Genomic DNA, 22,607 nt, shown 5'->3' with positions numbered 1-22,607 from the left:
CTGAACCGACAGAGCCCCCCAGGCGCCCGCAGACCTGAGGCTTTCTGTACCAAGAACGGGACGAAGCAGGTACTGGCCCGGGTCTGGCCTGTCGGTCAGCTCTGTTCAGATGTGCTCTCCTTGGAGCAGAGAGACCCTAGCCTCTCCCTGGGAAGTTCACGTTCCCTCGTTTGAGGGCGCCCCATGAAGGAATACGGCTCGGCCCACCTGGTGGACTGTGAGAGGTGGGAGAGCTGGCCTGGGCCGCTGCTGGCCCAGCCCAAGCCCCTCTTGATGCTCTTATTGTGACGGTAAAACATGGAGCCCCCAAAGCAAGCCCCCACAAACCCTTAACTGTGGGAGTAATTAAGCCCTCACTTCAAGCAGCCACATCTTTAAAAGCTATAATTTGTAGCCCAAAATAGCTGCCTGTTCAAAGAGCCAGGAGAGCCCTTGATGTGCGCCCCTTTCAACTCGTAGCCTGTTCATTCGCCCTTGACATTTGAGTAGTTCGACACCGGCTGTGGTTCCCTGAGCAGCAGGTCCGGTGGCTGGGTGGGGACGGACGCTTCCCAGGGTGCACTTGGGAAACCTCTTTTGAGACTTCAGATGGGGTGATTGACGTTGGGGGGTTCCTATTTCAGCTTCACGTAGCTCTGTCCTGTGTGACAACAGAGCTGGAGAGACAAATCACAGCCTCACTTTGGGGGAGGGTCCATTCAACCCTCTGGCCACCGCGCCCTTACCTGTAAGGAGGAGACCGTGTTTACTTGCAGAGATTTGGGGAGCAGAAAACACGACCATCTCAGTACAGCACACAGGAGACACTGGCCACATGTAGGTGTGGTAGGCGCGCCTGCGTGTCCCCTTCCTTTCCTTTCCCCCACCTGGTCACTTGATGTAGACCCGTCCCCGGGATTCGGGTAGGTGCGCGTGGGGGCACAGGAAACCCCTCCCTTGACCTGCAGTGCCTCCGTCAGCTGACATGCCTGGACTTCCTGGGGCTGGCTGCCGGGTTTGGTTTCCAGATGTGGAAGCAATTTAAGTTTTGTTTTCCTAATCCCCAACAGTTTGCCTCTGAAGTCCACGTTCTCACTTGAAAATCAAGACTCTTGGCTCTGTTTGGGGGCGGGGGTAGACTAGGTGGCCTCTTTTGAATCTTTTTTGTTCCGGAGGTGCGTTCACTGGGGCCCTTGGATCTGGGACCCACGGCTTCGTTCGGATGGTCACATCCCGTCAAGGGCTGGGTCCCTCAGGGAGCAGTTCGCCCTGGGGCCACCTCCCCCTGTGGTTTTCCTTAGAGATGGGTCCCTCAGCCAGATGCAGCCACGGTGTCCGCCTGGCCCCTCAGTCACCATCCCTGACCCTGGACGGCCAGCCTCGAAGGGGGAGGGGAGCTGGGAGCTCCAGTTGTGACCATGCCTGAGAGAGGCTGGTGTCACAGCCGAGCGAGGGACCCACGTGTCCCGGAGTGGTAGGCTCCCCCCCTCCCCCCCCTGCCTTCCCAAACTGACCGCAGTTGAGGGAAGAGATCTGCTCTGGGTTTCAAGTCACCAGAAATACTGTCTGGAACAGAGAAACTGGTAATATCTTGCTCAATTAGTGAGCGCTCCTGGCCACAGAGGTGGCCTGCCCCAGGGTCAGACACTGGCTGGTGGTTCTGGGACCAAGTGCTGATCCCTCCTCTTGTGAACCATTCACTCTTTTATTACATAAAACAACTTCTACATTTGTACTGTGACTACACTAAATACAGCTCTGCGTAAACAAAAATTGCCTTTGCAGTTTTAAATGTCTCTGGCTGGATTGCACATACACTTTCCTTTAAAATATGAGACCCATACTCTTAGAGAACACAAGAAACAGAAGTAATTTACTTAGATTTATATATACATATGTAGTGTTCACAAAACATCATCGTGATAATTCTAGATCCACCAACTCCAGCTTCAGCAACATCTAGTCTCTTTAGAAATGACTGCTCTCCGGACACCTGGGTGGCTCAGTCAGTTAAGCGTCCGACTTCGGCTCAGGTCATGATCTCGTGTTTCGTGGCTTCGAGCCGCGCATCAGGCTCTGTGCTGATGGCTCAGAGCCTGGAGCCTGTTTCGGATTCTGTGTCTCCCTCTCTCGCTGTCCCGCTCCCACTCATGCTCTCTTTTTCCCTCTCTCTCAAAAATAAATAAACATTAAAAACAATTTTTTTTTAAAGAAACGGCTTCTCTCTCACCATCATTTCAAGATACCGCTGACATTTCCTTGGAGGAGAGACAAAAGCAGACAAACCCCAGGTGTCTTGCTGAGGTTCTAGAGGTCCAGTAGCTCTGTGTAGAGGTTGAATTGAATTGACCGAGAAGGAATTGCCTTTATTGTCAGGGTGGGAAGGTGGCTGACAGATCCAGGTGGAGCTGAGAGGTTTCCGTGCAGGCTTCCAAGCGGGAAAGGAAAGGGCATTCGTCTGCTGGGGCCGCCAGAACACCAAAGTGCCACAGGCTGGCTGGCGTAGACAGCTGAAATTGATTCTCTCACGGGCCTGGAGGCTGATGTTCAAGTTCAAGACCGAGGTGTCAGCAGGCCTGGTTTCTTCGGAGGTCTGGTTTCTTCGGAGGCCTCTCTCCTTGGCTTGCAGGTAGCTGTCTTCTCCCAGGGTCTTCACGTGGTCCCTGTGTGTCCATGTGTCCTAATCTCCTCCTCCTCCTAAGGCTACCGGTCAGATTGAGTTAGGGCCCTCCCTGATGACCTCGTTTTAATCTAACTACCTTTTTAATTAAAAAATTTTTTTTTATTCTTAAAATTTATTTCTGAGAGAGAGAGAAGAGAGAGAGACATTGTGAGTAGGGGAGGGTCAGAGAGAGAGGGAGACACAGAATCCGAAGCAGGCTCCAGGCTCTGAGCTGTCAGCACAGAGCCCGACGTGGGGCTCGAACCTATGAACCGTGATATCATGACCTGAGCTGAAGTCGAATGCTTAACTGACTAAGCCACCCAGGCACCCTGTAATTACCTTTTTTAAAGACCCTGCCTCCAAATGCAGTCACACTCTAAGGTACCAGGCTTGGGACTTTAACGTGTGAATTTGGGGGGATGACGGGACACAGTTCTGCCCGTAACAGAAAGGTTCTCTGGAACTGTCCTCCGGGGGAGAGGGAGAGGAGGGTGAGAGGAGCCTGGCATCTAGGGAGAGAGCCCTGAGTGGGAAGGGATGGGAGGCAGCTCTGCCCGTGGGCAAAACCCCACTGTTGCCGATGGGCCCCTTAGGGGGGCCCTTGGCCAAGTGCCGTATTCGGAAAAGGTTCCAACGTTCTGACTCCTGAGTTACCTTCTAGAGCCTGAGCCGCCGTTGCCTCCTGCTCTGATCATGTGGAACCTAGACTGTTCCTCACTCAGCTCTTTGTCCCGTGGGTTTTTGACCCTTGGGGTTCTGTCGGTTCCCCAGGCTCCCTATCGCTGCCGCCCCTGCCTCTAGCATTCTGTAAGAATGGCTTCACTTTCTCATCTTCTTTTAAAGGGAGCTTGTCAGAGATTTTACACTTTTCCTTAACCAGTTCAGCAGGTTTGCGCCGACTGTCTTTCATGTATGTATGTCTTTTATGTATGTATCTGTCTGCTAACCTGCTGGAAAAAAAAAAAAAAGAGCTGTAAGCACTGGTTGCGGGAAGCCGTTGAGGGCAGGGCCGCCAAACCTGCATGCCTCCCCAAAGTTTTGCTTGAAGCAGCGTTCTGCGGGGTCCGCAGCACCCCCTCCCGGCCCCCATGGTCCCAGAGCCCACCGTACAGCCCCTCCAACGGCCATGACTCCAGCAGCCACCCCAGGGGACCTCCACAATGCTGCTCGTGGAGCCCGCACCTGCACACAGGACGGCACATCATGGAGCCGGACGGGAGGGGAGACCGCTCCGGGGAGGATTTGCACGCCCCAGGTGCTCTCCGGTGTGCCTGCCACATTTGCTTTATCTCTGGGTGTAACTTACTCCCCCACCCGCCGCCCCGTCCCCCAAGCTATTTGAAAGGAAATTAGGCGAGATAAGATCACAACTAAGGGGTGTTTCTCAGAAAGCATGATTCCCCCAATATCCTCTCATAGGTAGTCTCTACCCTGGGTTCCATTTTGACCCCAAGAGGCCTTTTGCAGCTAGTGGGTGTCTGCTTGCTTGTTCCAGCTGGGATCCAGGCAAGGCTAGCATTTAGTTTTTCTGTCTCTTGATCCATCCAAAGCAGTGGTTCTCACGGGCTGCTCCTGGGACCATCGACCTCGCCTGAGAACATGTTCGAAATGCACTTCTGACAAACACCTGTTTCAGTCTGTGGGAATGCAAACCCAGGCCTCCTGAATCAGAAACTGATTCAGTCTGAGTTAGCAATTCATCACCCCCACCCACAGTTCCGATGTACAGGAAAATCCCCGCTGTCTTCGTTAGGGCATTCTCCTTCTGAGAAGACCAGGCCAGCCATAGAAATTCCAGTCTCGTAGAAATTCCCACATCCTGTCTGCCCGGTGCTTTCTCTGTGGTGCTGTGTAGCTTGTTCTTCTATCCTCCATTTTCCTGTCTGGTAAAGGTTAGATCTTCAAGCCTGATTAGAATTGAAGTGTTTTGTTAAGACTACATGAGGCGCCAGGCTGTGTCTCTCCCCCCCTCCCCCTCCCCCATATCACAGCAGGAGGCCAGTGTCTGAGTGCTCCCCATTAGTGATGCCAGGTTCGATCACTGGGTTAAAGTGCCAGTAGCCCATTTTCTCCAGATAGAGATGATTGAGAGGGGAGCGGTATAATAGTAATCTGTAGGGTGACTCTCTTGGGGGCTGTGCAAGCATCCCTTTCCTCCTCAGCCTTTGACCTAGTGGTTTTTATTCTACAGTTGTCGGGTACAGAGTGCTGTTTGTGTCCGGTCTAGTTTGTGTGGTTCAAATCTTCTGTCTCCCTTCTCGTTCCTTCGTTTGCCTGCTCCATCTGTTACCGAGAGATGAATGAAAATCTCCAGCTTTTTTTGTGTATTTATTTATTTAAAAGTAAGCTCTACACCCGCCGTGGGGCTGGAACTGACAACCCTGAGATCAAGAGTGGCGTGCTCCGACGATGGAGCCACACGGACGCCCCCACTTCGTTCTTTGACTTTTGGCCTGGGTCCTGATGTTTAAATGGAGTCTCTTGTAACTGGCACGTAGCTGTTGTTTTCATCAAGTCTGACAGTATCTGTCTTTTAATAGTATGCTTTATCCCATTTTCATTTAATGCATCACTACTATGGTTAAGTCAACAGCTTTGGTCTTCTTTTCCTCTTTTTTTTCTTTTTTCTTAAAAAAATTTTTTTTTTAATTTATTTTTGAGAGTCAAAGAGAGACAGCGTGAGCAGGGGAGGGTCAGAGAGAGAGGGAGACACAGACTGTGAAATAGGTTCCAGGCTCTGAGCTGGCAGTCAGCACAGAGCCCGATGTGGGGCTCGAACCCATGAACCCTGAGATCATGACCTGAGCCAAAGTCAGAAGCTTAACCGACTGAACCACCCAGGTGCCCCTCCTCCTTTTTTTGTTTATCCTTTCAGATGACTTAAGCTTTTTTTTTTTTTATGTTTATTTTTGAGAGAGGCAGAGCACAAGTGGGGGAGGGACAGAGAGAGAGAGGGAGACAGAGGATCTAAAGCAGGCTCCATGCTGACAGCAGAGAGACTGATGCAGGGCTTGAACTCATGAACCACTGTGAGATGATGTCCTGAGCTAAAGTCAGATGCTCAACTGACTGAGCCACCCAGGTGCCCCAAGCATTTTTTTATAAATTTTTTTCTCCATTAGATTTTGTAGTAATACAGTTTTATTCTTTAACCGCTAACTTTCGGCATGCTCCTACCTGTTATTGGGTTGGAAGGGGCGCTGTGGGGAAAGAGGGCTTGGAGTGACTCTGGTGGAGTGCACGGCCCCGCTGTGAGGGGCCTTTCCGGCAGGGTCCACAGCCTGGCCCAAAGCCTTACAGGCTTGAAAGCCAGATCTCATTGGCCCTTCCCTCACCCCTGGGTCTCAAGTACCACCCATGCCCACAGACTGTCCCTGGATGGACACGCAGAGCCAGAACACCAGCTGATTCATTGATAGAGAGAAGTGTGCTCAGGCCATGAACTTGGGCAGCCCTTCTCTCCCCGTGGTCCGCAGGCTTCTGGACGCTTGCCGTGATCAGAAGGGGGGTGGGTGAACTTGGACACGCGGAGCTGGTTAAAGGTCTGAGTGGACGTTGAATGGTCTCAAGCTCTGGTGCCAGTTAAGGCGGACCCCGGGCAGGCCAGACACGCGGGCCAGAAAGACCAAACACCCCTGGCCAGTGCCTGCCTCGGTGGACGCTGCCAGGGTCTGCGTCAGACCCTCCTTCCTAGCCCCTTCCTGGGGAAACGTCAGACCGTTCGTGTGCAGCCCCTGTGCTTTGCCACCCTGCAGGAGATTTGCTTACCCCTGGTCTTAGTTTAGCTGCCAGGGGGCTATGGGGCATTCCTCGCTTCTGAGTTCTGGGAGCTACATCATGCCCTCTCTTTCTCTTGCCCCCTGTGGCACTACCTGAGCAGTAGCGTCGATTAGGGGCAGAAGGTGTGTGAGATTGGGAAGAGTTGCAGCTCAAAAGTTGCAATTACAAACATCCAAAAGAAGGGCGTCTGGGTGGCTCAGTCGGTTAAGCATCCGACTTCGGCTCAGGTCATGGGCTCATGGTTTGTGAGTTCAAGCCCCATGTCTGGCTCTGTGCTGACATTCCAATTCTGTGTCTCCCTCTGTCTCTCTCTGCCCTTCCTCCACTCGTTCTCTGTCTCTCTCAAAAATAAATAAGACATTTCTTTAAAAATCGAAAAGAAGGCCACGTGGGCATCCACGCCCCTTCCGCTGTGGTGCCGTGTGCAGTAGCAGAGCTCCCTGTCTGACTGCCTTTGTTTCATGCAAATGGCATGTGAATTCTTGAGAAACAGGGACCTGACTTTCTCTTTCTCTTCCCCTCAGTACCAGCCTGAGGTCCCACAGCCGGTGGGGGCCGGATCCGGGACTGAACCAAGGCGGCCTGAGAGCCCCAGGCTCTCTGTCCGTAAAGTTGGGTGACTTAGACCCTCCCTCCAGGGGCTGATGTGAGAATCCGACCCTCTTAGCACTTCCCCCTCGAGACAGATGAGCTCCTGAGGAAGCCCCAGTTGTCTCTCTTGTCCCCCTCCTGGGATCTGCGGGTCCAGGTTAGGGTAAAGTAGCATTTGGAAGGTCTACACTGAGATCTGCCCGTGAGGGCTGGTCTGGAGCTGCTGGTGGTATGAGGGTTCAGGGGGTGGATCTGAGGGCCCCTGGCTGGGAGAAGGGAGCCTCAAAGCTGCCTCTGCTGCCACGGCGACAGAGGGGTGGTCCCTGGCCACTCTCTGATCTGGCCTCTGGGAATGGGGACGTGGCGGCCTTTCCTATCTTCTTGACTTTGGCCTCCCCCACCTGTGTGGGCAGCTCAGGCTACAGAGCTTTTATCTTACAGTGTACAGTCCCCGAGGCTGGTCAAGAAGGGTGATAAACTCCAATAGCTCGGTGACCTGGTGCTCCCGCGTTTGCCCTTGACCTCGTTGGGGATGAGCTGGGGCCTTGTATCTGAGCCGTTACTTCTGTTCAGAAGCTGAGGTTTAGGCGCCGGCTGCACTGTGTGGATCCTTCCCTCCCCCCTTATTCCCACCCTCGCCCCTGGACTGGCATCCGAGCAACCCTTTGTTGAGCCAGAATCTTATCTTGCCTCCTTCCAGCAGGGCCAGGCCTGGTTTCCGTGCAGGGCTTGGCAGCCACAGGCGGGAGGTGGGTACAGCCTGGATTGCTTACTGGTCTCCGCTGCTGCCCTGCCTAGTGGGTGGCTGAGCCACGGTGGTGGGTAGGGGACCCCGCTCCAGGTAAGCCCATCCCCTCTCTCTGGACCTGGGGGTGTCGGCATCCACAGTTAGCTCCTTGATCTTCTGCCCGTGGGGAAGACCCAGCGAGAGACCCACTTCCTGGGGAGTGGGCTGGCTGGGACTGTGATGAGAGATTTCATCCCTGGCCCAGCCCCCCTTGCACGTGGCTTGCTTTGTGTCCACCCCCCACCCAGTGCCTTCCCTGCAGCGGGGTTCCACGTGTGCCCGCCAGTGCCTGGCTGCGAGGGAAGCTGGGAGGTGCCCGCCCGAGCTATTTTTACCCAGCCTGGTCCCCACAGAGCTGTTCTTTGGCTCTGAGTTACTGCCTGGCGAGCGGAGCCACTGCCAGGGCTGGGGGTGGAGGAGCCCGAGCCTCCTGGCCTCCCTCGCCCGCGCAGCCTCTCCTCCTAACGCCCGTTAGAGTGTCTAATCAGTGTGCAGAGAGACCTTCCGAAAACGTACACAGAAGACGGCCCTGGGGGGTAGAGAGACACCTGCAGCTCAGGCATCCTGAAGCCCAACCCAGGCTGCCTCCGCCCCGTGTGCCCCTGGGGGTCAGAGCAGTGGGCTCCCGGGGACTGCTTGTCCTCTCTCAACCCAGTGAAGACCAGAATAGCTCAGATTCATTGACCGTCGTCAGTGTGTGCTGAGCACCCGTCCTGACTCATTTCCTGATAATCGCGAGTTCCGTCCGCAGACCAGGAAACCGAGGCACTGAGAAGTTCGGGAGACCCAAGGCTGCAGAACTTAGCGGTGGGGCCAGGGTTTGCCCCCAGTCAGTGCGCCTCCAGAGCGCCTTCCCGGCACGCTGTGCCTGCCTCTGCCCCGTCCCAGCACCCGAGGCGCGGGGCATCGTTCTATGTCCCCTGTGGCAGTCCTGCCCAGGTGTTCCCATCCCTGTTCGTTGACGAGGCTCGGAAATCCAACAGCTTCTCCAGGGTCACTCAGCCGGCCAGTGGCCAAGTCCGGTGGGCACCCAGGCCTCAAGGTCGCCATGGTCGGGCTCTCCCCAGCTCACCGTTGTGCAGGGCACTTTGTTTCCACAGAGGCTTGCTAATCGCCTCCCATGTGCTCGCTATCGGGGGCTCCGCTGCTGCCTCCCCATGGTTACTAGTTTAGGGTCTTCTCTCCCAGGGACTGTGGAGCGGGGTCTCTTGGGGCCCGTGCCCTCCGTGCCCTTGCTGCTGGGAGATCAGAGCAGTGATGTGTGGGACTTGGAGGAGGCATCCCGGGAGGGCCGGCTGGGTGATGGGCAGCTCCAGACAACGTCTTCACTTCTGGGCCATGCCGCGCCGCCCTCTGGAAGTGTGGACGGTGGGCACCGGAGGGCCCTCTGAGGCGGGGGTGCCGTCCCCCACCAGCGGTACTTTCCCCCAGCTGTTGCATGCGGCCCGGGCCAACTTCCTACACAGGAAGGGGTGACTTTGGGGCCTGCTGCTGTCACTGGAGAGGGGCCCCCATAGGCAGGCTGGGTGCCCCCTGGTTCCCGCTTCCAGCCAGTGCCCGCTGCAGCCAGTCCCAGCTGGAGGCGGGGTGGGGACGTGGAGGGGACACCGGTGACGCAGATCTGTCCTGCCGGAGCCAGTGGCGAGGGCCCCGATCTCTCCAGAAACCCCCGGTATCGGGCACTTCGCAGGCCCGGCTTCTTGGGGGGGGGGGGGCATACTTCCTAATCTCCAAGCCAGCGAGCCGTTTCCCCTTTCAGCAGCTGCTCCACTCCGCCTCCTCCCTTCCTGAGGTGTTTGGGTTTGGAGCAGGCTGTCCCCGCCTCCAGGGGCACCCCTCCCGGCCCCGTGCCACACCTAGCCCTTCCCCAGACCGCCCCGAGGAATGGGAGCAGGGTCAGGACGTTCCCAGGGGAGGGTCAGGGTGACGGGGCCACTTCTGTCCGGGACACATGCCAAACCAGTACCGTCCCAGACCAACCAGGGTACGTGGTTACTTTTCCGATAGCTTGTCTTTATATTAGTTGAATTGAGAGGAAAGCTGCCAGAAATGGTTTCAGAGTTACAGAAAGTGTAACTTGCCTTGCGCAAACCATGAAAAGGTGTTAATGTGGGGAGGCAGCTGATCGTAAAAGGCTGGCATGTGGAGAGAGCGCGTGCACGTGGGTGGCGAGGGGCCGTGACCTGGCATGTCAGGAGCCTGGCTTCGGGTCACAGCAGGACCTCCTCCGGAAGTTCAGGGCAGCCCCCTCGCCCCCTGAGCCTCACCGCCCCCATGCGTCAGGCTAAGCCTATAAATCCTTGATCTCTGCCCTCTCCCCGGAGCCCCCCTGGGGCTGTCGTCTGAGCCACACGGGGGTACTTGTGGGAGACAGAACAGACCCTTCGTCAAGTGTGAAGGGCCAGGCAGACGTGGACTCTGCCTGGTCAGAGGGTAAAATCGTGCCCGAGGAGGTGGCGGTCTTGTTGGGAGGGCAGGACCCCTGTGGGGGCATCCGAGGCGTCTCCTGCCCCACCTGTGGCTGCGACAGGCCCCTCTTTTCTCTTGGCCCAGCCTTCGGGAGGGGCTATGTGGCTCCGGGACAGCCAGTGAGAGGGGCCGGTGGCCCCACCTGCATATGGGTGTCTCTGGGTACAGTGCCTGGCGGGAACTGGGCCTCCGTGTCCAAGGGGACAGACCTGAGTTAGCCAGAGGCCAAGCCGGACTCCCCGGTCCCTGCTTGGTGTCCTGCCTGCCTCAGCCGGCAGCCTCCCCAGGACCCCTGTCGATGGGGCTGTGAGGACAGTGTGGGCCCTGGTGGCTCCCAGTCCAGTCCTGCCCTGCCACTCGCTCCGGTGTGGCCCCGCACAAGTCACCTCAGCTGTGAGCGGGGAAAGCAGATGCACCTCCTAGGGCTGTGAGGACTGGAAGTGAGCAAGGACTCGGGTAAGCCACGAGGCAGGCGCTCCCAGCCCTTGTGGCCGGGAAGGCAGACCGCCTGCCGGTGAGGGAACCGAGCACGGCCCTCCTCGGTGGCCGTCTCCCTCCGGCCTGGCGTCTCTTCTGGTTTCCACGCACCGCCCCGGGGAGTGTCCTGCTGTGGGTGGGAAGCGGGCAGCGGGCGGGGCGCCCGGGCTTCGTGATGACCGAGCTGCTCCCACGCGAGATCGCTGCTCCGTGAGCGTGGGTTCTGTCACCTAGAGACGGAGCCGAGCGTGCGGGCGGTCAGGGGTAGGTGGGGCCCTCTGCCTCCTGGCCCCAAACCTTCTGGCAGGCTACTCTCTGAGCCTCGATATCCTCGTTGGTAAAATGGGGGTAGGGGTCGCTCTTCTGAAGAGCTGTCCCCAGCCCAGATAAGAGTGCATATTCGCTGTCAGCTCTGCCTCCGGAACTTGGTGACTGCTCGGTAAATGCCGGCTTCCCTTTGTTTCTGCTGGGAGGCAGCTTCAGGCTTGCGGATGAAGAGCTCGCCTCGGGTACGAGATCCGATGAGGTCAGGAGCCCTGTGGGACTGGGTTGGTGACACCCAGGTGGGAAGGGCCATGTGAACGCTAGCGCCAGTTTCAGTTACACAGCCCCTCGGCTTCCGCGGTCAGGGGGGCCTGGCTGCCTGACGCCGACTTTGTCAGTCCATCCGGTGCTCGGTCCGAATCCGGGGACAGGCAGGAGCCAAGCTCGTTAATTGCCATCTATTCTTGGGCCGGGATGTTTTGGTGGGATAGACCCCCGTGAGGGCTGCCCGCCCACCATTAGCGGCAGGTGACAGCGCCCTTCTGCGGGCGCACGGCCAAGCCTGTTGCTGACCACCTCCCTTGAATGTCCCCTGTCCTGTTCTGGTCTGAGATGCCTGGAGGCTCTTCACAGCCTTTGTTACTGTCCCCTTCCTGCGGTCCTGGGGCTGCAGGAAGCACCTTCAATGCGGGGCACACTGACGATCCTTGGGGATAGTTTGACCTCTCGGCCGGGAGCAGGTGGAAACAGTGCCCCCTCGGCGGTAACAGCCCCAAGAATGGTTTGTGGGGGCGCTGCCTCTCAGAGCCAGAGCTCCTTGCCTAGAGGGTGATTTGGGCAAAAGGTTTCAGGCAAATCTTTATCTCGTGTGACGCTGTGCTGGGCGGTGTGCTAGGTGCCGGGAACCCGCCCTGTGCTCAGGATCGAAGGGCTCTGTGTTCTTGCTCCTGAGTACGGCTGTGGCGGGGCCAGGGCACGCTGTCCCTCCCCAGCTGGCACCATGTTGAGGTCCTACCATGTGACACAGTGATCCTGCAGGATTCCGCGGTCGTTCTCAGTTAGCTGAGGAGAGAAGTGAGGGTCACAGAGGGGACCTGGCGTGCCCAGCGTCCCGGAGGTCAGGCTCCATGCTGCGCGGACATCCCTCGGCCGCGCTGCATCACACTCTGCCAGGGCGGGGTCATCACCCTGGGTAGCTGTCCGTCATGGCTGGGCCCTAAACTCGGTCACAGAGCCGTCTGGCTCCTGTCCGGGTGCCCTGAGCAGCGTGGGTGGCCAGCCCAGCCCGTGGGTGGCCCGTCTCCATGGATGGCTGTCCCCAGGGGTGCTGGCTCCTCACCGGGCTCTCAGCAGCTGCTGTGAGAAGCCCACGAGGAACCACCTGCTGGGTATTCGCATTCTCGAGGTCCTGAGGTCTGGGCCTCCCTGTGCGCGGTCCCTGCCGTCCCTGGTCCTGCTGACACCCTCGCGCTCTGAGGAGGCATGCAGGGCCCCGGGGAGCCGGCCTCACTCGTGCCATCCTCCTCTGTCTTTCCCAGGGCAGCGAGGTGCCAGGCCCTGCCTTTGCTGATGGCGAGCTCCTCCCCAGGGACCCCGGCTTCTTTCCCGAGGACGAGGAGGAGGCTATGACACTGGCCCCACCCGAGGGCCCCCCGGAGTCCGACATGGACAGCCCCATGGAGAGCACGCGGAGCCTGGAGGGGTCGGTGGGGGGTCCCGCCGAAGAGAAGGACGGAGGGCTCGGGGGCCTGTTCCTGCCAGAGGACAAGTGAGTTCAAACTGTCTGGAGCGCCACACATAGGAAGGGCGGTCATGGCCACCCCAGAGGTTCAGAGAGGGCTTCCGGTAGCAATTGAGCTGTATGAAATCGTCAATTCGTAATCATTTTTGCCTTCAAAAAAAAAAAAAAAAAAAAGGCCATTTCCTATACATTTCTGCAGGGCAGAGCCTCTCAGGCTCCAGAGGCTCCGGGAGTCAGGCTGCTCTCGGTGATGTCTTTGGAGTCTTTCATCTGTTTTGCTTCCTGGGAGCAGTGGGACAGCCGCACTGTGACCAGCCACCGAGGACAGCTGGCCAGGGGCCACAGACCATCGGCCGTTTGCCACTTGATTGTCTACATTGTCTTTTTTGGGACCGGTCGCCGGGAGGTGGCCAGCAGGGGATGCCGAGGGTTTCAATGAAATGTGTCGGAGAAGGAGCTGGAGTATGACGTGTCCAGCCCAAGGTGCCAAGGGACCCAAGGGCGGATGAGCGAGCTCAACCACAGCCGGGTGGAGGGACCAGGAGGCTCCCTCGTTAGTGCCCCGTCATCAACACTGTGATCCTCAGCTGGAGACCAGGCTTGCTCAAGGCCACGGTGGGAGAATTCCCGCCTTACCCACTCCCATGCTTCCTGTCCCGGGTTCAAGTCGCCCGGCTTTGAGCGCAGAGAAACCCTCCTTTCTGAGTAGCAATACGCAGACCTGACCTCACAACCGCTAGTGGGAAGACCTGTTTCAGCAGGTGACGAGTGGTACTCAGCTCTCAGGTGGTGGGCAGGACTCAGCCAGCCCCAGACACCGTCACAGGCCACACTGTGGGCCATCCATGAGAGGCCTGGGGTCTCTGACCCATGTTCTCTGCGGTGAATCCCTTCTATAAACGGGGAGATGCACCTCACCCAGTAGCTCGTTGTTGTTTATTTTAAAACTTCATTTCTTATCAGAGTGCAAGCCGATTAAGCAGAGTTTGGAAAAGGTAGGAAAGGAAGAATGGGGGGAAGCGACTGATTGATTTATTCACACTCCCATCGCCCAAACCCAGGCTCTGTTACCATGTAAATATTTTTAGGTCCTCCTTTTCTTTATTCCATATAGACCTTTTCCTTTCTGTGTTTAAATTTTATATTCAACTTTTATATAAATGTTTCCATATTACTGCCAGTATTTTTTTACAAACCTTTCAACAATTAGATAACCCAAAATTTGATCACTTAATTTGCTAATATCTATTATCATTTTACAACTGTAACTTAATCATTTAATTGGCTAATATCTGCAATATAGAATATATACTTTTCTATTATACATCTACTGTAACTTTAAAAACATTCTTTCTAATATATATTTTTTGAGAGACCAAGACAGAGCACGAGTGGGGGAGGGCCAGAGAGAGAATCTGAAGCAGGCTCCACAGGCTCTGTCAGCACAGAACCTGACGCGGGGCTCGAACTCCCAAACCGTGAGATCATGACCTGAGCCGAAGTCAGACGCTTCACCGACTGAGCCGCCCAGGCGGCCCCGTCTACCGTGACTTATTGTAACTTATTATAAGTTAACACAGGGAACCCATTGGGTTGTAAGCAGCGTTTGGCTGCTCTAGAGAACTATTGGTTTGCACATTTCTTGTGCAGAAACCGTTTCTCTGGTGAGATGTTTCCCTTAGGATGAGGTCCCCGAAATGCACCTGCCAGGTCAGCGAGCTCAGACTCGGGCTCCTGACGTCTGTGGCACCGCCGGTCCCCTGCGGAGCGGCACAGGCTGTTGGACGGGGCCGTGTTAACAGCCAGCCCTTCTCTGCCACCCAGGTCCCTGGGCCACGCGCCATCCGTGACCACTTCGGACCTCTCCACGCACTCCACCACCTCGCTTATCAGCAACGAGGAGCAGTTTGAAGACTACGGGGAGGGGGATGACGTGGACTGTGCCCCTAGCAGCCCCTGCCCCGACGACGAGACCAGGACCAACGTTTACTCGGACCTGGGATCTTCAGTGTCTTCCAGGTGGCCCCGTGGTCTGGAATGGCAGTGTGGGGTCCGGGACAAGTGGCAGAGCCGACCAGACCTCATCCCAGGACGGGTCGGAGGGCAGAGTCCTGAGCCACACGGGTGCTGCTCTTGGAGCTCGGGGGTGCTGCCTCTGCACCCTGATTGGGAGTCGAGAATTCCTCCTGTCTCCTCCTGGCTCGGGGAAGAGACAGACTTAACCCACCTGGGAGGCTGCAGACTCTGGGGTGTTTGCTCCCTTGCTCCCTAGAGCCTCGGTGTTGAAGGCTCCTTCTCGGTGACCTACTGTGATACCAACCCCCCACCTCGTCATTATCCACTCTGATAGTAGCTCTCTGTTGCCTTATCTGTGAGATGGGTACCATTCCCCCACTTCTCCTCTGAGAGTAGTGGGGGAGGGGGTGTCTAGTGCCATATTTCTACTCCCTCTGCCCCCTAAACGCACACACGGAAGGTTCCCAGGCATCGGGAAAGCCAGCCAAGTAAGGAGTGGGAAGGGCGCCAGACTGTACAGCAGGGAGTGACTTCTTTCTGTCTCCTGCACCAGCGCGGGGCAGACCCCCAGGAAAATGCGGCACGCCTACAACAGCGAGCTGCTGGATGTGTACTGCTCTCAGTGCTGCAAGAAGATCAACCTGCTGAATGACCTGGAAGCCCGACTGAAAAACCTGAAGGCCAACAGGTGAGACCCCCCCCCCCCAGGACCCAGCAGAGGGACGGGAGGCCGGGAGGGGGGGTGGGGGGCAGGTCCAGAGCGGGGAAGCGGCAGGCAAGACGGCCCCACTCTGTCTTGGCAAGTGAGGGCCGTGTCAGGGTGGGATTGATCTGGGGGGGCTTGCATTTTTCTGCAAGAGGAAAATCAGGGTGTTTCTACTGAAGACCATGCCTATTGGTGAATCCCCCGCAGTGGGCGGGACAAAGCCCTGTAGTGCACCTGCTGGTATCTTGCAGCCAGGGCAGAGTCAGGAGTGGACTAGCACCCCCTCTGTTCAATGACTGTTCTCTCTCTCCCTCTCCCTCTCCCTCTCCAACCCCCACCCCTGCAGCCCTAACCGGAAGATCTCTAGCACGGCCTTTGGACGGTAAGACCCCCGCCCTGGGAGGAGGGGTGGAATGCTGTCTCCCTTTCCCTGCCTGCTGCCCAGACCCAGCCGGTGCCCTGCACGTGCTCAGTGCGCAGAGAGAAACGAAGACCTCCAGGAGTGCAATTAGAGCAGTCAGACCTCTACTCCTGACAAGGAGGGGCCGCCCCCTCCCACTCCCACACCTCCCCCCTTGTGGCAGTGGTGCAGTGGGCCCCTCCAAACCCTTAGCTGGTTCCGCTCCAGGCAGGTGCAGCAGGGATGCGCTGAGGGACCCGGCCCGTCTGTCCCACAGCTATTGGTGCCCCGCCCCGCACCCTGGAGCCCACAGCTGTACCAGCAGGCCCTGGGGTTCCCGCCAACCAAGACTGGGCACGAGTGTGCCCCGCTGGAGCTGGTCGCCTTGCTCCGGGTTATATCCTCACAGCTAGCTTCCTGGGACTTCCAGGCTCCCGCTCCAGGTCTCGGGATCCAGGTTCTTGCGCACACTGGCCGGGTCCACACCCAGGGCTCTGGGATCGGCCAGCAAGCGCCCTGACTTGGGCTCAGGAGCAGGGGTGGAACAGGTTGGGCCCTGGGCACAGACCCTGGCTGTGGCCCTGCAGGGAGCTGGGAGGGGGAGCCTCAGAGTTGCAGCTGGGTTCGCCCCCGGCAAGCCTTTGCCTGTTTGCAGAGCCGCCCGACCCACTGCCCCACATGGCCTGGGTGGGTCTCCTTCCCTTTCCCGGGGTCCCCAGAGATGCAGCAGGGCCGGCTCGGGGGAGGAGAGCGAGACTTGCTGGCTAGCCTCAGGGGGCTCTGCCATGACCGGTGAGCCAGCCTACCTGCACTGGCTGGTCTTGCATTTGGAGGGAGGTGGTCGGGGGCTCACGTGCCCGCTCTGGCCGCTGCCTAGTTCCTGGCTCGAATGCCAGCGTGCGAAGGGTCCTGAGGCAGCAGGCCAGAGCCGCGATGGATGGGCTCGATCTGCTTGGGATCTGGAGGGATATAGCGGCCCGTCCCCTGGCCTCTGAGCTGGGTGACCTCTTGAGTTCTGGGTGAGGACAGCCTCCCTCGAGGAGTCCCTGGTCCTCTCCCCAAGGTACTGGGTGCTCTCAGCCCATAGCCCGGTGTGGACCCTGGTCCCTGGTCCCTGGTCCCTGGAAGGCCAGCCTCTGTAGCCACCCTCCCCACGCCCATCCCACCCCCCACAGGCAGCTCATGCACAGCAGCAACTTCAGTAGCAGTGACGGTAGCACCGAGGACCTGTTTCGAGACAGCATCGACTCCTGTGACAATGACATCACGGAGAAGGTGGGTCCTGAGTGGGCAGAAGACAGGCTTAATGTGTGCGTGCTCCCTGGGGGGTTCGTGGGGCAGCTCTCTGGGGACTCGGGAGACAGAGACCCTGGTCTTGCCCACGAGTTGGGGGTAGGTGGCCCCCAGCCTCACCAAACATGGCTTCTGTCCCATGGTCCCTTGCGTCTCGGCCCTGTGGGCTGCGAGGTTTCCTCCACCCCCACCTCTGCCTCCCTCTGGTAGGTGAGCTTCCTGGAAAAAAAGGTGACAGAACTGGAGAATGACAGCTTGACCAACGGGGACCTGAAGAGCAAGCTGAAGCAGGAGAACACACAGCTCGTGCACAGGTCGGGGGCTGGGGAGGGGCCCTGCACGTCTTGTCCCTTCTCTCTGAGAGGCTGTGATGCACGAGCCCCTTGCTAAATGGCCCAGGAGGACTTGTCTCTGGGGCCCCAGAAACAGGTCGGAGCTTGACCTTGACCCCCGGGTCTGCAGCCCCAGGGTGGGTCTAAGACAGGGGTTGGGACCCGCTCCCCTATTTCTCTGTCCTACAATGGTGAGAGTCTGACCCCGCTACCCCTGCTTCTGGGGAGAAGCTCTGCAGGGGAGAGGCTGGTGTGAGTCGGGGGCTCGCACCTGCTGCTATGGAAGGGTCTAGGCATCGCTGCCCCTCCTCCCCACGGGGGCCCCTGCCCGCGACTGCAGCAAGGTAGTGCGTGCAGCGGGTAGCTGTCCTCACGGGGTGGCATGAAACTTGGTAAGCTGATCCCCGCCCGGGGTCTGGCCCTCGACCTTGTAGGGCCCAAAGATGGGTCCTGGGACACCCCAGAAGGGTAGCCTCCCGGAGGGACTGTTCCCAGTGAAATGTGCCCAGACTGATAGGCCAGCTCAGCTGCCAGTGGCGGGGTTAGAGCGTCCCCAGTGGGACCTGGCCCTGTCCTGGGTCTTGCATGTTCAGGGCCACTATCCAAGGACAGGCCTATTTGGGACTCAAGGTGTCCAGTAACTGAATTACTGGTCAGAGGGGTAGTGGCCAGGCAGGAGGAGAGCGGAAAGAGAAGCCAAGGCCTGAGGGCTGCTTCACGCGGCCGCACTGAGGCCCGCCGTTCCCCTCCCCTGTGCCTGGCTGGGAATGCCGCCTTCTCCGTGCAGCCTCCCTCCCCTCTGGACCGACTGCCAGGTGCCCCCCTCCCGCCCCCCAGTGGCGCATGTGTGACTCGTACACCTCTCCTTACGTCCTGTGGCGTCCGCATTCATCTGTGGGTGAAGCTGCCACAGGTCTGGCAAACGCACCGCCACTTCCAGAGCTGGGACTGAGCCAGGGCCTCCGGTAGCCGGGGTCATGGTCGGGGGCGGGGCGGGAAGACCCCACGAGGGCTGGCCCTGGACTGGGGTGCGCACCCCTCTCCTCAGGGTGCACGAGCTGGAGGAGATGGTGAAGGATCAGGAGACCATGGCGGAGCAGGCCCTGGAGGAGGAAGCGCGGCGGCACCGCGAGGCCTACAGCAGGCTGGAGAGAGAGAAGGGCACGGAGATCGAGCTGCTCAACACCAGGTGGGTGCCCGCCGGGACGGGGCCTCCGTGGGCGCGCCCCACTGTCCCCGTGGTGGATCAGAAACCCGAGCCCGAAGAGAAGCCCCTGCTGTAACAGTTCTGCCCATGATGCCTGAATGCCTGGGCGCGCTCGCTGGGAAGTGCGTAAAAGCACCTTCACGGTAGCGTCATGTACACTAGGCACAACCGGAAACGACTCCACGTCTGCCGGCTGGAGAGTAGGTTGAAAAACCGTGGTCTTGGCTGGGTCTGACGTCCGGGCTCAGAGCTCCCCCTGCTGTCAGATTCTCCCTGACCTTGAACAACGCCTAGGCGTCCTGACCCTGGGCCCGAGGGGCCGAGGGGCCGAGGTAAATGGAAAAGCAGGGCCCAGTTTCCTCTGGGCTTCTGGCCACAGGTGCAGCTGAGGAGGCAGGGAGAGGAGTGTTGGCCTGGGAATCTGGGTCGGTCACCCTTTAGCTCCATGACTTTGGACTCCCTGTGTCATTTTCTGGGTCTCTGTTTCCCCATCTGTCTGCCCTCCCTCCCTTCCCCACCGAGTGACCGTGAGGGCAGGTGGGTTGCTGCACATCACTGTGGTGTCCCAGGGCTGTTCGCAGGCCTGTTCCCAGGCCAGGCAGGCCACCTGGGTCCCTGGCACAGAGGACAGCTGCCCTGTGCTCCTTAGGAGCCCTGGGGAGCCCAGAGAGCAGTGGGCCATCACTCCAGGAAGGAAGCGACAAGCACGAAGGAGAGGGAATGTTCTGCGAGAATTGGTGGCAGAAACGACCCCACGCTGCTCTGATGCCACTGACAGCCCAGCTCCCCTGCCCTTCTCAGGTCATTTCAAATGACCTGGGTGCCCGTGCTGTGTCTCTTCCTGGGATCCTGCTAGCACAGCCCCCTGTGAACACCCCCGTGGAGGATGACGACCACTGGAACCGGTGCCTGTGGAGGTCACAGGCAGCTGCAGGGAGGGCCGAGCAAAGAGCCTGGGGGTGACGTGGGGGGTGGGGGGTGGGGGGGAAGCAAACACTGTCGTTGCTTTCCAAGTGTAAGTTCCAGCAGGGGGACCCAGCCACTGCCAGCCACCTTCTCTTTGTTTAGCAGAAAAACATCTTGCGAGTTGTTTCAGGCTCTAAGGCTGCATGCAATGAGAATCCCGTGTTCTTGTTCACAGATGAGTGTTTCCTTCTATCACACACGGAAGGATGGTCAAGCAGTGTCTTTTCCTTCTTGCCTTGGATGACAGGAAGCTCAAAGTCGTATTAGCCATTTGGAACAAATATTCATTCATTCATTCTCTCTCTGTCTCTCTCTGTCTCTCTCTCTCTTTCTCTCTCTTTCTTTCTCTCTCTCTCTCTCTCTCTCTCTCTCTCTGTTGCTTTCTGGTATCTTCCCTCCTCCAGGCAGCAGAGAATCGCTACAACTTGTCCATCCGTTGTAAGATAACCCCCGTTTCTGACATGCCTGTCTTTGTCCTTTCCGTAGGGTACAGCAGTTAGAGGAGGAAAACACCGAGCTCAGGACAACAGTGACCCGGCTCAAGTCGCAGACCGAGAAGCTGGATGAGGTGAGCAGCCGGCCTAGGTGTCTCTCAGACTTGGACCTTGAGCTGAAGCCATGGAGAGGCAGTGCTGGCCCCAAAGGCCTTTAGTTGCTAGTTTGCTCTGACAACAAAATAAAATATGAATAGTAATCTGTCTTGCTATGTTTCTGATTTTCCAAGATTTTTTACAGCGAGTACAGTTTTTTATATAATGGGGAGAAGTAATAATAAAAGAGAGAGAAGGAGGTTAGCTTTTGTTTGGCCGCGCCTTTGACTCAGGGTTCATCTGGTACCATCGAAGGGCTTCAGAGGCCTTCTAGAAGGTGGAGAATCCTAAGGGACCCGGCTGTGTCTTGGAGGACACAGGGGGACTGGTCGGAATGCCCACCTGGCGAAGCGGCTGACTCAGAGCCCTGCCCCCGACGTCCCTGGGGCAGAGCGAACCTCTCAGGGCACTGCCTTCCCTGACCCGGTCCCCCGTCCAGGAGCGGCAGCGCATGTGTGACCGTCTGGAGGACACCAGCCTGCGGCTCAAAGACGAGACGGACCTGTACAAGCGCGTGATGGACAAGCTGCGCCAGAACCGCCTAGAGTTCCAGAAGGAACGAGAGGCCACGCAGGAGGTGGGTCCCAGGCCAGTGGGGGGGGGGGGGGGGCACCGGGCGCCAGGGCTCCCTCCCTCGGCCGTGCTCTTGCCAACCAGCCTCTCCCCCACGCAGCTTATCGAGGACTTGCGGAAGGAGCTGGAGCACCTGCAGATGTACAAGCTGGACTGCGAGCGGCCGGGCCGGGGGCGCAGCTCGTCGTCTGGCCTGGGCGAGTTCAACGCCAGGGCCCGCGAGGTGGAGCTGGAGCATGAGATCAAGCGGCTCAAGCAGGTGGGCCCCACTGGCCGGGTCTCCTGCCGAGCTGCCGCTGCGCCTTCCCACACCCCTTCCTGTCTGTTCCTCTCAACATCCCCGCCCGGTGGGGCTGCCCACCCCCACCCCGCAGCTCAGGCCAGGCGGCTCACCTCTAGGCTGCACACCTCTAGGCTGCACCTCATGCCCATCCCGGGGTCTGTCCTTGGAGACCCCACAAAGAAGTAGAGTCCCCTCTGCTGTCCTTGCCGATCAGTGGAGGATGGGGCTCTCCCCAGCTGTGGGTGAGGGTCTACTGGGCCAGGTCCTCCCGGAAGCAGACCCGGGGCCCAGGATTCTGTTTCCTATGGTTCCTGGGAACACACCCACGAGGTGGGAGTCAGGGGATGCAAGATCTGTAGGGGCAGAGACCAAGCAAGGGCGCGATGGTGGGTGAAGCGCGACACTTGGGGGTGGGAAACTGCTGCAGAAATTCTACACCTGAGCCGACTTCACTGGCACCCACAGCGATCCGGAAACCCCAGCTCTTCCTCCTACGTGAGGGGGCACCCGAGTCCCAGGTGTGCAGTTAGTTAGGAGACTCAGGGCAAAACCTGGCACAGGGGGTCCGGGCTGGGCCCTGTGGGGCCACCTGACTCGGGAGCGGAGCTGCCCCTGGGAGGAGTTCCCACAGAGCAGGATCCCTGCACCTCGCGGCCGGGGCGCCTAGGCCCGGCATCAGGCGCTCCTCTGCTGGCTCACCCGCCCCAGGGAGGAGGGTGTGGCCGGGAGCCCTGCCCTTGTCTGGGTAGTTAGTTCCCCCCAGCGGGCCTGTACCTCTTCCTCAGGACCCTGTGACCTCCCGGGACCCCAGGCCTTACCCCTAAACCTGGCAGAGGCCGCATCACCTATGGGTGTCTTTGGGCTGGGTTGGGGGGGGGGGCTCCTGGTGGCAGTCAGGAGACCGTGAATGCAGAGAAATGGGTTCTGGGAGCTTACGTCGCATTTATCTGACACCACAGGAGAATCATAAGCTGCGGGACCAGAACGACGACTTGAACGGACAGATCTTGAGCCTCAGCCTCTACGAAGCAAAGAACCTCTTTGCCACGCAGACCAAAGCCCAGTCTCTGGCCGCAGAAATAGACACGGCCTCCCGCGATGAGGTAACGTGCCCGCTCCTCCTTCCTGGGAGCCTCGGCCGCTCCTCTGCGGGTCCTGCCCCGCGCCCGGGCGCTGTGAGGGTACGTCCCAGGCTACCCCGAGCAGGAGAGGCAGACCAGGGCCCGTGGGAGTCCCCATCTGCAGCCCCCTGAGTGGCAGTGCACAGCTGTGAGGGAGTTAGGGCAGGTCTGACTTCCTGCCTGTGCCGGAGGACGCGGGGCTCTGCGAACAGGGTGGAGCTCGAATCTTCGCTTTGCCGGAAACGTGCCAAGATGCTGGCTGACCTGCGTGTCTCCATCCGCGTGTGGTGCAGGAGCGGCTCGCAGCCCTCTGCCTCGGGCCAAGAGGGGAAAGACGCTAGCGTTTCTTGAGCACCTGACTGTAGTG

General features: G+C 58.6%; 1 protein-coding gene across 3 annotated transcripts in view; it reads left to right on the top strand.

Annotated features, from left to right (window-relative positions):
- The window catches only part of RAB11FIP4 (RAB11 family interacting protein 4), a 120,875-nt gene that overhangs the window by 85,830 nt on the left and 12,438 nt on the right, over positions 1 to 22,607 (top strand). For all 3 annotated transcript variants that reach the window (XR_005531761.1, XM_039252352.1, XM_039252365.1), the window contains 11 exons: positions 12,551 to 12,780; positions 14,578 to 14,772; positions 15,323 to 15,457; positions 15,822 to 15,857; positions 17,051 to 17,150; positions 17,379 to 17,482; positions 18,549 to 18,689; positions 20,160 to 20,241; positions 20,703 to 20,840; positions 20,937 to 21,095; positions 22,079 to 22,222. Coding sequence is in view for 2 of the 3 variants with exons in the window: in XM_039252352.1 (XP_039108283.1) it covers positions 12,551 to 12,780; positions 14,578 to 14,772; positions 15,323 to 15,457; positions 15,822 to 15,857; positions 17,051 to 17,150; positions 17,379 to 17,482; positions 18,549 to 18,689; positions 20,160 to 20,241; positions 20,703 to 20,840; positions 20,937 to 21,095; positions 22,079 to 22,222 (1,464 nt within the window). In the remaining variant the exon portion in view is untranslated. The remainder of the gene's footprint in view (positions 1 to 12,550; positions 12,781 to 14,577; positions 14,773 to 15,322; positions 15,458 to 15,821; positions 15,858 to 17,050; positions 17,151 to 17,378; positions 17,483 to 18,548; positions 18,690 to 20,159; positions 20,242 to 20,702; positions 20,841 to 20,936; positions 21,096 to 22,078; positions 22,223 to 22,607) is intronic.

The sequence above is a fragment of the Hyaena hyaena genome, unplaced genomic scaffold (genome assembly GCF_003009895.1).
Source record: "Hyaena hyaena isolate Hyena2069 unplaced genomic scaffold, ASM300989v1 scaffold_10, whole genome shotgun sequence".
In the NCBI taxonomy this organism is placed as follows: domain Eukaryota; kingdom Metazoa; phylum Chordata; class Mammalia; order Carnivora; family Hyaenidae; genus Hyaena; species Hyaena hyaena.
Note: the sequence above shows the minus strand (reverse complement) of the source record. Positions and strands in the feature narration are given on the sequence as shown.